Genomic DNA, 13,098 nt, shown 5'->3' with positions numbered 1-13,098 from the left:
TTGCTCGCGTGAGCATTAACTCATTTGTCCGTACCAGGCTGTTAGCATGCTATTTTCACAGTAGGATGTTGGCATAAACAAAAGATTTGCTAAGCACCTGAGAAGATAGAGTAACTGTCAACTTCAGCTTCTTTGTGTACCACAATATTTTATGTTTCTGTGGAGTTTTCAGTGATTATTCAGAATGTGAAACCAATGGTCTGTGTTATTTCTTAGTCGTGTTATCTACTGCAATGGTAGTAATTTTACCTACACGATAACTGTAAATCTGACTTCCTTGCTATCTTCCTTCTGTTTTAAAGTCACTGACCAAGCAGAGTCATGCCTCTCGGGCAAAACGAAGGGATGACAGGATTTTATGGCTCTGAGGATTTGAGGGAGATAAGTAGCAGTTTTATAGCTAGCCATTCAGCGAGATAGTGTGGGTAAGCCCTGCAGGGACTTCCAGAGCTCTGCAGGGGTGGTTTCAGGGTGGCTACGGACTCTATGGCAGGGTATGGTTCAATATGTATTGTCTAGAGAGCAGTCTGCATCTGATTCTAACAGAAATCAGGAGCAACTGCAGAAAGACCTCTTCAGATAAGTTTCATTTAATATTTCTGGCTTTCATGCTGGTGTCTGGCAGTTTCCAAAGAAAATCTGCTTAGGCTGTACCAAAAAACCCTTATAACTTCAGTTGTTACCCTTGCAGATTTAATTTGGAAAGTTACGCCATAGCTGGCAGTTTTTTGGTGATGGTGATTTACAGGACAGACTTATGGTCTGTGTCTGTATAGTCTGTCGGTGCTGGTTGGTTTGTGATTAATGTTAAATTTTGTCCTTGTTTTTGTTTGTATAACAGTTCTGTTTGTGTGAGTGTAGAAATCAGTTTGTGCTGACGTGACTGCCCACTCTGCAATTCAAAGAAGAGATGAGAGAGAATAAAACTTCTCAGTTACATCCATATAATAGAGATGAGAGGCAATATGCAAGGAAAAGTCAAGAAGTTGTCACTTCATACAGTCGTTTCTTATTATATTAAAGAGAAACAGCAACTTTCTAGGAACCCTATGGTTGCCTGAGAGTATTGCTACAAAGGACAGAAATATGTTAGGTTGTTTCCAGTAATCTCTAGCAAAGTTTGATGCCCTGCTGTACTTAACTTTTAACAGATGCTTATTTAACTTTCAGAATATCATAGCTCATGATTGTGATTCTGATACTAATATTGTGCTTTTTGACACTTCAAGACATTTCTTACGAAGTGACACTCTGTTTTGCCATGCAGATCCTCAGTTTGTGGTGTACCAGCTAAAGGTAAAGATATTCACCTCCCCTTCAGGACCCTCAAGACGTGAAGACAAGTATATGTACTTTGAATTCCCTCAACCGTTGCCGGTATGCGGTGATATCAAAGTGGAATTTTTCCACAAACAGAACAAGATGTTGAAAAAGGTTGGTTTTCTTGCTTTTCTGGAAAATGTTGTTGAGGCAATGCTGATGCAGGGCTGGGATGTTGGTTATTCTTCAGTGACGTGTAATCACAGTATTTAATTCTTTGATGTCTAGTTTTCCCAAGGAGAGAATCTACCACAAAATGAAAGCTGGATATTTTGAGAGTTGGTGAGATTGATACAAAGGTTGGATAAAAATTATACTGGATACATATTGCAGTCGTTTGGGTAGTAGTGAGTAATCTAATTGAGGAAGAAACATTCTTATGCTAAAAATAGCCTTGCATACTGAGCAAGTTAACTCCAGCTGTTTTCTGCACTAAATTTTCCTAAGGTTTGAGCAAGCGCAGAAGATCCTGTCTGTGTGCTGTTGGCCGATGTCTACCCATCTGTCAAATTTGGTTGAATTTCTGAGATAATTGAGTTCCTACGCACTTTCTGAAAGTATCTCTGCAATCTATTCAGCTATCTCTTGGTTCCCAGCTGCAATGCCTTGACAGTAGACATTTAGAGAATTCACTCGGAAGTGAGAATTTTATTAGTGTCTCAGTTGTGGAAAAAATTAATCTAGAACTTGTTTTGACACCAAAGTCAACAGGTTCTTAAAGATGAATGTTTCATCACTGGGTTTCATTAATTCTGGTGTTTGTGGAGCTAGTTTGCATCTACCAAAGTGAAAGGTGAGGGTGAGACCACGTTGATTAAAGGCTACCTTTGTATAGAGTCATTTAGGTTGGAAAAGACCTTCAAGATCGTCGAGTCCAACCATCATCCATGCCCACTAAACCATGTTCTGGAGTAAAGAATTTACTACTTAAAATTCTTTATGGATAGTTGCTCACTATTTAATGGATGTTATAAAACTTAAGAGCATCACTGAGTGAATCCTGTGTACAGGCAAAGCATGAAAATAAGAGTGGACTGGGAGACAAGCATAAATGATGAGATAACACAGTCTCTTATAACTGTGCATGCAGGTTGTACCTGCTAGATATGTGTCTAAATACACATGCATGCTATTTTGTGGGCTTGTTCAGTTACAGGGTATTGTTAACTAGTCTAATGGTGTAATTTCGCTAGCTGGAAATGTCGTGTTCTGTTGTTTGCTATGCACTGATGTCTGCAAAATTTTTAAACAGTTTCTTAATGGGAATATTTTCTTCTGCCTTTTGTCATGAGTTGTTTTACTTGGTCAATGTGGCTATATGCAATACAAAGAACTGCAAAACAAAGCATTTTAAAAGTAGAAATTCTGCTTTAAGTTAACATTAAAATTACTGGTGTTTAAAACTGCAATGCACAGGAGCCAGTTTTGCGAATAGACTTTTAAAGGAGCACACAGATAAGTACTGTGGACTAGACATGAGGGATGCAGGGAGGAGATGAAAGAAAACCCAAACATCTGAGACAAGGTCCTGTTTTATCTGGTCTCTGTGCTAGCTTAACTGTGAATTTGTTGTTTCCTTACCATCTTCAGTAACACATGGATTGTGAATGGACTTTGTAGGAAGCATTGTGCTGCGCTGTCCCTCCCCAAGTAAGCCCCTGAAACATTAGTGCTCAGCTCGGATGCTGGATCTTGGCTCTGTAGCACCAGGAATGAATCCTGTATTTGTTTTACGTCTGTAGAGAGCACTGAGATCCAGTGACAGCATAAACTAGAGCTCCTCATTATCGCATACAATTTCTGTAGCATAAATTCAGTCTTCAAGAGTGTGTAAAATTGTCTACAGAAACGCAGCAAACATGTTACTATGCTGTAGTTTCATTTCAGAGTGTCATATCAGCCATGGTTTCATTTCTTAAGAATCTCTGTAGTTTCTGAGTAGCTGGTTGATTATTTTTTTTTCTTTTTGTATATTCTTAAGAAGTACCCTTAACTATTCAGGTTCTGTGGATTACAGATAGTGCAGAGATGCTCCTTTTCTTGGTGTTTTTGGACTGCTAGGGCCAAGAAATGCTGAGATGGTGAAAGCTCTTCTTTCCACATCTGCAAGCTTTTCTGAGAGATAGAAGCTGTCCCTTCACCAGATGGAAGTCTTTTGTAAAGAAACTGCCTTGATAATCTGCTTCAAAGATTTGTTGAACCTGGTGTCTAACTGCCCTCAGCCTTGTGTAAGAATGGAGGGCAAAAGAAAGTAGGTATGTGGTGTTACACAGTTGTGGTAAGACCACCTCTGTTAGCTCTACTGTAAATGCAGACATGAATGGAGGGCATATGGGACTGGGTCCGTGGATCCTCCCAGATGTAAGCATGTTAGTCTCTTTTACAAAACCACTGCTGAGGTCTTCATATTGAGAATTAGTGAAATATTCCATCTCTGACATGTGCTTTGGCAGTAGAGGAGATCCTTCCTACGTGGTTCTTTTGACAACTTGTTATGTAAAGTAACTAAGATGGGAATAGGGCAAAGGTGAATATTTGTGGCAGAAAACCTACCTTGGCACAAAGTTGAACACATTTCTCTGTACAAGTGTTTCACATCTGTGCCTGTTCCTTTTCTAGATAAACTGACTCTATGCAGTTTTTACTCAAAACCCCAAAAGAGAGGGCCTTCCACTGTGGAGACTTGTTGCATTTTGGAGAAGATCATGTCTATAGAATGATCATCTAATTAATGAGGAACAGCGTAGTTAGGAGTAACAGGATCTTATCTTTCAGAGATTCTGGTTTATTCACGTGTGTTTATGAAAGCTGGAATTACAGGTCTGTTGCCTGTCACTGCTTCTTGCTCTTCTAAGGTTTTCTGTTAGCAGATTTATAGGTAGCTGCTAAACAAGTTTTCTTGCACACAGTTAAAAGGCATCACATATCTGCCAATCTGCATTTTAACTTTCTGTAAGAAACCTAATCAGAAAACTAACAACATTAATTAAAAGTGTAATTCTCAATCCATTCTGGGCCTCAGGCTGGAGAATGGCCATGTCTCATCTCTGGAGATAAAGGAAGCTTCTGTGTCCTCCTCCCGGGTCTGGTTTGGTGTTTGATACCAGTGATCTCAGCTAAGTGCTCCAGATTTGCTCACCTGTACTTGCTTTCAAATTTCTTAATTCTCTGAAGAACAGTAGCAGAGCTCTCTAGTATGGAGGGTCCTCCTCAACTTTGATTAAGCTCTTCTTGGATAAAATTATTGTGCATGAAACAAAACAAACTTGAATGACCAAATGACTTTAAGCACGTAGCATTGCAGTGTCAATGTGAAATTTAAAGCAGTCAAGTGTCATGGGGTTTTTAATGGCAAAACTTAATTTAAGCAAATTTGGTGGCTAGGGAGAGCTGGCCTCAGCCAAAGGATTATTGGTGCTGGTGAGAAGATGTTGGTAAGAGGGTGACTGCTTTGAAAAAGTTACCCTGTTTCAGCTCTTCCATAATCTGTTCCACCTGGCATCAGTTAGTAAGTCCACAGCTTTTGGTCTTTTCTTGTCTAATAAAGTTGTTTATTTTATTCTTGGACTGTTTCTTCAGTATGATGTGGCTGCTTCCTTTCAAGAATGAAATGCATGCTGATATGAGAACAAAATGGTTTGAGGCTTGAGTACAGTTATGTATAAATTTTTGATGCATAGAATTTAGTAATTTGGTTGGGAGGGGGGGTCGGGGCTAAGCATGGATTTTTTTTCTCTGACTTGTAGCTTGGCTATTCTTCCATCTCAGACTGCAGACTGCTGCTGTAGTCTCTCTAGGTTTGCACTTCCATGTATCTGTGTGAAGCCTTTTTCTTCCAGTTACTGATGTTGACATGATAATCTTAAAGAGAATATCCTTATATCACTTGGTTCAATGAGAGTCTGTTTAAAAATAATACAGAAGCTCTCGTAATTTTCTGCCTGCAGAGCCTGGGGGTAAAGGAAACCTTTTTCTGGAGTCCTCCCAGTACAGATGAGAGGGAAACGGTGGTGTGGGTTTTTTGTAAATCACTGCTGTTCTATACCCAGACTGTAGCGTAGGCAGGGCTGACAGCACTGTTTCAGCTGTTGGGTATGCCATTTCATCTTTTGAGTCTGTATAGATAAGTTTTGCTACACAGTTCAAGAGAACTTTGGGTGATTGCTGTTTAGCAAACACTGAAGAATGAACTCTGAAAATGTCAAAAGACTTTAATCGTTGATTTGAAAATGGTACAAGAAGTTCCGTCAGCCGTGACTACAGGAAGGCTGTGAGGCCAGCGTGGAACAGGTTGAAACATGGTCTCCATCTTCTGATTGCTGGATAGCATCTCCAAAACCCTTAGCTGGTGCTGCAAAGTGATTGTAAGTGCCTGTAGATTTCTCCACAAAATTAAACTCTCAGGAGGATATGGGAACTCCTAGCTGATGCCTTAATGATCTTGGATTTGGATCTCAGTTTGCAGTTAGAGGCAGATATTGGCTCTAGAGTGAGGTATATTTTTCTGTCAGTCTGAGAACTGAAAAACTGTACAAGGTTGGGATAAGTATTGTATGTCAAAATAGTGTGATTAAATCAGCTTCTGTCTCAAGTGTCTGATACTCTACCATAGATTTTATGATACAGATTTGGTTATGGGAAGAAATATATCTGTGATTTTTTTTTTTTTTTTAAGGCAGATGCCTGTGATGTAACTGGAAGTGAAGCAAGACACATTCAAAAAAAGCCTCTAGCTAATACTTGTTTTCAGAAGCCTATTCATTAAATTGTATTCTTGTGAGCACTTGATCTGGTATTCTGATTTGCTATATAAAGCCCAAGTTCAGTTCATGCCTTGATTTTTAAAATTGCTGTCTTTGGCCCATATTACATCAACTTTCTTCATTGTCTCCCATGAAATATCTTGGAGCCTGATGCTTTAGCTGAAGCTGGCTGAATCGTCACTTTGAATAATGAGTTTTGTTTTTCAGTGAAAGCACTGACACAGTTACCAACCTTAAGAGCCAATTCCAAAAAACATGACCAAGTCTTCCCTCAATTTGAGCGGCCGTGCCGTGTTCAGTACCCATGAACTTAGTTTATTAAGCTAATTAAGTTAGTATAGTGGGAAAGGAAGGAAAATAACTTGATGCTTTGAAAAGCTGGAGGGAGATAAAAGGATACATGACCAGTTCAGCCAAGTCTTATTGTTTAGTTTGAGTCCCTGAAGACCTCTGCAAATTTATCCCAAGGAAAACAGAGTAAAAGATGTCTAGTGAGAAGTTTGTTGCCTGTCTTGTCTTCTCCAGATTCTATCAGTAAAGCTGAGTCCTCGCAATTGCTTGTTCAGGCAGGCCCTTAAGTGCCAAGTAAATCCTTCCTGGTTCTGCTCCACCTGATGAAGTTTAAGGTGAGGCGTGACAAGACCATGCCTCCTGCTTCTGCTGGCATTGGTTTACATCCAGTGGCCTTGTTTGCTTTGGCACTGCTTTCCTCCAGAGCTGCTTCAGCACTATTGATATAGGTATTTTTCATCCCATCTGCTGCAGCGTGTTCAACAGCTTTGTCCTCTCTTCTGCTGACCTCACTGCTGGTGTCATGTGTGGCACTGAGGACCAGCACCAAAGTGCATTGCTGCTTCTGCGTTGTGGTCCTGAAGAAGGATGAAATGTAGTGGTACCATTACCCCAGCTACAGGAGGTGGGATGTCCCTTAACTGTGGTCACGGTGTGGAAAGGCGCTTTCTTCTCTAAATCCTCACTGGAAGGATGGCCTCTTCACCAGTTGTGAGACTGCAGGTGGTATATCCACCTGCTTACAGAGCTGTCGGGTGCTGGAAACATCAGCTCAGGCTTGCCTTTTCCTGCTCTTTATTGCAGGCGGCACCTGGACTCCAAAGCGCTCTTGTTCTGCAGCTGGAAAGCTGATGCCATTGGTTGTTTCTGTTTTGACCTGAACTGGTCTTTTGGTTTGAGCAGGAGTAGCCGTCTCATCTCCTTTGAGGACTATGTATCTTTTGAGGGACTCATCATGTGAGCATAGGAGGAGCCTGGACCAGGTGACCCTGAAGATGTCTTCTTGGGGATTTTGCCTACTGCCACTTTCTTCATGAGACATCAGCAGGCAGACTGATGACTCGGAGCATTACAGCAAAATAAACCTTCTTGCCCAGGATGTCCATCCTGTACTTCCAGATCCAGGGGTGGGTGTTTTTAAGACTGTTTCTGAGGTAGTAGTGGTGAAGAAGAGGAGGGTGCTAAGTGTATTGAGCAGTTTGGGCCTGGCAAGAACCTGCTGACTGCTGCCTTGCATGGATGGGCTCCAACAAGGTTTCTTCATAGATGTGATGGCTTGAAGGGACTTGGTGGCAGTGGCAAACATCTGCTAGTCTCCCAAGACAACTGTAATTACAGCATGTTAATTTGGTAGATTAACTTGATTCCCAAAGGTACTGGAGAGGCATGCACTGAAGTGGATAACTTCTTAACTACCAGAAGTGTTTCTGACTGAATTATTTAACTTTTGTCTTTGCTGTTGCACTTCCTTACAGGCTGGGGGTCTCTTAAGTTCTTGTAGAAATGCACACAAGCTGGAAGTATTTTTGTATGCTTTACCTAAAATACTGAAAATGGATCTACTGACCTTTGGTAGAGAAGGCAGGTAGAAGTTCTTTCATCAGACACTTCTGAATTCCCAGTATTTGTGTGTGTATGTGTTTTTATTCATTTGTGAGGAAGAAGAATGTAAGTTAAGCAGTAGTCCAGGTCTTCCCTGCCCCCTTCTTGTTGGCCCCAGAAAATGTTGTGATATTTTGCTGGTGCCAAATTGCCTGCAGCAGGGAGGCATGCTCATATGATACGCACTAGAACCACTCTGTTCCACCTCTGATTCCTCCCTTACTTACCAGCAGAGGTGAATAGCTAGGAAGATGGGGCAGGACCTGGGTTTTCCAATAAGAAATTGGAATTAGATCTCTCTGGTAAACCAAAGTATGTAAATTAGCTCAGAAGGAGTTGGTTTGTTTACTGGTCCTGTATAGTACCAAGGAATGTTAGATTCTGGTATGTGCTAGCTTTGTCACCCTTGCAGCTTTAACAAAAATGCAGAAATACTAGCTATTGTGGGAAGGCTGGCCATTTGCACTTTGGATCTTTTGCCTGAGAACTCAAATCAGAGTAAAACAGAAGGTTTCATTTGTAAAGAGGAAGTACATGTAGCTCAGTTTCAGATGGAGAACTGCTTAATGTGCTAGTCAGGACCAGTCTGCTAATGGTAGTTGATCTTGGAAACATCAACTCTTCACTGATAAAAGTGTGGCAAGTGATGGAGAACTAAAACAAGAGCATTCAGCGCATCATATGGAGCTGTTTAGCTGAGAGCTTAAAGGTGAAGTTCCTGGGCATGCCATTTTCAGGGGTTGGCTGGCCAAGAGCAAAATGTTGCTGCTTGTTCAGTAGCACATACGGAGATAGACACTCACAATGACCCTGCTAGTCATAAGAAGCATGTAATATACTGGCTGATAACAGCTAGTTTTCCAGTGACTTTTTAAAATCACTGATACATTTGTATTTTGCCTCTTTATGCAGGTATACCTGTTGCAGTGTTATAGTGGATAATCTAACTTGCACCTTTGCAGCTGTTGATGGTCATCTGTCAAGTTCTGCTTAAGTTGAATATACTTAAACTGTCAGTGCCTCATCTTCTCATTAAAAACTTCCTGCTGAGTAGAAGGACAGCAGACACTTTCAGAGTCTGACTTGCTCTTAGTACCAGCAAACATCTGACTGGTAGAAACCGCCTCCATGAAGCAGTAATGAATCCACTGCAATAGGAGTCCTGTATTTGTAGGGTGGTTTTATTCAATTACAGCTATTTCTGTATAAAAACAAAGCATTGTGTTATGCAGGAAGCTATGGGGGAAGATGTTCTCTATTGATAAATACCACTCACCTAAGCTGGTTTGCACAGGTTGTCTGTTGGGTTTGGCTACTGCTTGGCAAGGTACGAGCAAAAAAATCTCTATGCCTTGTGATTACAAGTTTAACACTTGTTTAATTCATTGTCATCTGCTTTATTTGTAGGTATGACAGATTGTTTTAAAACCAACTTTTGATAAGGAGTGACTTCTGAAAGCTTAATTGGTTAAAATTGAGTTTGATTAATGCAGATTTTTGCGTATTGTCTAGGACAATTGGTGAAAATGTCTTTGCATGCAATGTAATCAATGATGTACTGTTGTCCAAACAAGTTTTGTCTGATATTACCAATTTGGTCTTGACCAGATGATGCTATTAGTCTAATTAATGTGCCACTAGTCAATACTAAAGCAAGCTTGTTCTTTGTGTTCTTCCTTCCCCAGGACAAAATGTTTCACTTTTGGGTAAATACATTCTTCATAGGACTGGATGAAAATTCAGACAAAGTAGAAAATGGAAGTCTAGTTGCAGATCAGGAACTTGATGGTATTTTCAGTACAGAGCGCTCAGATAATGATAAGGAATATTTAATCCTTACATTAACAAAAAACGATCTAGACAAAGCAAATAAAGACAAAGCCAACAGATATTTCTCTCCAAACTTCAAGGTCAGTATATATTATGTGTAAACAAAGCTGAAAAGCTGCATGACGTTATCTGATTTGTCTGTCTTGCCTTATGGAGGAACCATTTGAAACTGCTATCTATGTAGAAATTGAATTAATGTATTAGTATTGCCACTTAGCAATAGCTTCTAACCTTGTAAGTTTATCTGCTTTTGGGGAAGTCGATAGATGTTGAGAGACTGAGTAAAGGATTAGGGTTGTTTTAGGTATTCATCAAAGCCATTAGAGACGTGTAGTAGGAGACTCGGAGACGCAGGTAGCATCTTTCCTCTACCAGCTGCATTGCCATGAGCTCTGAGCTTTACACAGTAATTCCAGAATTGATGTGCAGAGGTGCCTGCTTGACGGGAATACCTGAACCTGTAAGTTTAGCCTTGAGGAATATGAGCCATTGCCAGCACTGTTTTTAAAAATGAAAAAGGCATTTTTGAGAATTTCACTGTTTTCTAATTTTCTCATAAGTATCAGACCCCAGCAGTGCTTGTTTGAAGGTAATGGTCATAGTTGCTTGTTGGAATGTTGCTTGGATCAGACTTTTAACACACACACACACACAAAAGTCACCAGTAATAGTCTTTTGTTCATTCCTGTGCACTCTTATTACAATCTCTTTTTATGCTCGCAGAGGTCTGGAAGGTAAGACGGTTGAAAAGCTTAGCGCAGCATGGCCTGCTGCAGTGGTGCATCCTGCTGCTGTAACTCAAGAGTACCAGTGGTTGGTGCAGATATGCAGAACTCCTTCAGCTGGGCTTGAAAAACCTGCTGCTTTGCCAGTTCTTTATTTTGTCAGAGGTGGTAGGGAGAGACTGGCTAACCTCAGAAGAGCTCTTTCTTTATTTCCTTCTCTCCAGAGTAGAGAGAGGAGCACTCGTGTGATTCAGTGTAGCGAAAGGAGCCATGCTGTTAAAAATTGCATTGTTACCTGTGTTCGGTTAAGTCCAGGTTCCCTTTTTAAATGTTGTTTTTTCCTTTCCCAGGTGAAGCTATTTTTCACAAAAACAGTAGAAGAGCCATCAAATCCAGAGGCTAGCAGTTCAACTTCTGTAACACCAGATGTTAGTGACAATGAACCTGATCATTATAGATACTCTGACACCACTGACTCTGATCCAGAGAATGAACCTTTTGATGAAGATCAGCATACGCAGATTACAAAAGTCTGAATATTTTTTTTATCGGAGATAAAAAAAAACACACAAAAAAAACCAACCACGAAGAGCGACAAACTTGAATAAACTGAAAAAAGGACCTTTTTAAATGGCAAAAAGACATAGTGTCAGATTACCAATTATAGGAACAATTCTTTCCTGACCAATCTTGTTTTGCCCTATAAATCTACAGGGTTTGACACTTGTCCAGTTGGGAAAAAAAAAGGTTACGTAGGTCTGATATGTAAATACCTTTTTGTGTCAAAAGGACATTAAAACTTCAATTAGGAACTATAAACATGGCACTTTCCCATTTTATTCCAGTTTTATAAAAGTGGAGACAGACCTAATGTGTATACGTAGGAATTTTTCCTTTTGTGTTCTGTCACCAAACGAAGTTTCAGAAATATACAGGTTCACATCCTGCCCCTTTTTTTGCACTTGTGTGGCAACAGAAAAGTCTGCAGTTGGCTAAGAGATGTTTCTAGAAGGTTTTACTACATTCTAATGCATGTATTTTGGATGGGGGATGGAAAGTAATGCTCAGAAAGGAATATATAGTCTGCTGGAGCTTGGCCTGTGTACCATATCCGGCTATTTACATGCACCTTTCTTTAGCATGCTACTGTAATTCATCCTGGACAATTGAAGAGTCGCCGCTGTCACTGCTTGTTGTTTGTGCATTTTATTTTTTTAAGTGTAATGGTGCTAGAAAAGGCAGCTAGAGAGAGTGATTCTGTATAGGGGTACAGGAATGAACCTTCACAACATCCTAAAGACCCGCAAATGAAGGGAGAAAAATTACTGGGGTCACAGAAAGGAAACACAGCAACAATGACTTAACCATACAAATGTGGAGGCTATCAACTAAAATATGGGCTTGAAACAAATTGTTACAAAATTTGACAATGATATATTAATTTTTTTCTGAATTGTAATGGCTGCTCCATCTCCTGTGTAATCAAGGCCAGTGCTAAAAGTCAGATGCTATTAGTGCATACATCAGTCAACATCTTACGTTTATATTATTAGTTTTTCAATCATATTCCTGCTGTGAATACTTCATATGCTGCCTTGCAAGCTTTTTTCTCATTAATATAAAAATATTTTGTAATGGTGCACAGGAAATTTCAATTGGAGATTCTCCAGGTTAGTGTTTGTTTTGAAGATTTATGATGCATTTATTCAATCAAACCTCTGTCAGCTGTTCCACCCCTTTGACCTTACACATTCTATTACAATGAGTTTTGCAGTTTTGCACACTTTTTAAAAAAATGTCATTAACTGTTAGGGAGTTTTACTTGAATACTCAGTACCTATGATGTTTTAAAAACAGACATTACACATGATGTAGAGGAAACCAGTGTTGCAGTAAATTCTCAACGCTGTGTGTATATGAAGATGTGTACTTTTAAAAAGCAGAGCATGTCCCAAATATATTGTTTGCTACTGAAAAAAAAAAAAAAAAACCAACCCCAAAAAACCAAACCACCCAGCAAATTAGATTTCTAAACTGGCAGTGTTGTATTATTTGTTCGTAGGGATATAGCCAGGAGTTGGGCTTGAGATTCACTTTTGGTATATAATTGACATGCCCAGACTGCAGATGACTTAAGAGTACAACTACTGTTGCATACAGATGTGAAGTAGCTGACAAAATTGTTCTCTCTAAAGTATGCCATGAATAGCTGTCCCCAAATTGATACTTTTTTTAGGATGTAATACACCTCCCCCCTTTTAATTAACTTATTGGTGCTGACATTGAAGTTCATTAGCTGTGTTCTCGCCTAGATAACAACTGTGTATGGAATCTGTAAGGGCCCTGTACAGCAGCATTAATGGTAAGAATTTGAATGAGACAAGGCAGGACTTCCAGTAGTTACTATTGGTAAACGAAGGTATAAAGTGCTTTTTTTTTTTTTTTTTTTTTCCGGTATCTATTGGTCAATTTTGCTCATCAGATTCATGATTCTAACTTCTAACAAAGCTGATAAATACTTTCTGACTTATAGGTTTAATTAGACTTTGATAGCTTAATGGATCAAG

The 13,098-nt window shown here is 39.8% G+C and overlaps 1 protein-coding gene across 2 annotated transcripts in view; it reads left to right on the top strand.

The window, feature by feature from the left end:
- PTEN (phosphatase and tensin homolog) overlaps positions 1-12,379 on the top strand; it is a 47,434-nt gene extending 35,055 nt beyond the window's left edge. The window contains exons 7-9 of one of the 2 annotated variants that reach the window (XM_010565933.1): positions 1,268-1,434; positions 9,662-9,886; positions 10,882-12,379. In XM_010565933.1, the coding sequence (XP_010564235.1) occupies positions 1,268-1,434; positions 9,662-9,886; positions 10,882-11,067 (578 nt within the window). In that variant the 3' untranslated portion in view covers positions 11,068-12,379. The remainder of the gene's footprint in view (positions 1-1,267; positions 1,435-9,661; positions 9,887-10,881) is intronic. The other variant, XM_010565934.1, reaches the window with a different exon arrangement.
- Positions 12,380-13,098: the final 719 nt, after the last annotated feature.

The sequence above is a fragment of the Haliaeetus leucocephalus genome, unplaced genomic scaffold (genome assembly GCF_000737465.1).
Source record: "Haliaeetus leucocephalus isolate CR32 unplaced genomic scaffold, Haliaeetus_leucocephalus-4.0 Scaffold198, whole genome shotgun sequence".
Lineage (NCBI taxonomy): Eukaryota > Metazoa > Chordata > Aves > Accipitriformes > Accipitridae > Haliaeetus > Haliaeetus leucocephalus.
Note: the sequence above shows the minus strand (reverse complement) of the source record. Positions and strands in the feature narration are given on the sequence as shown.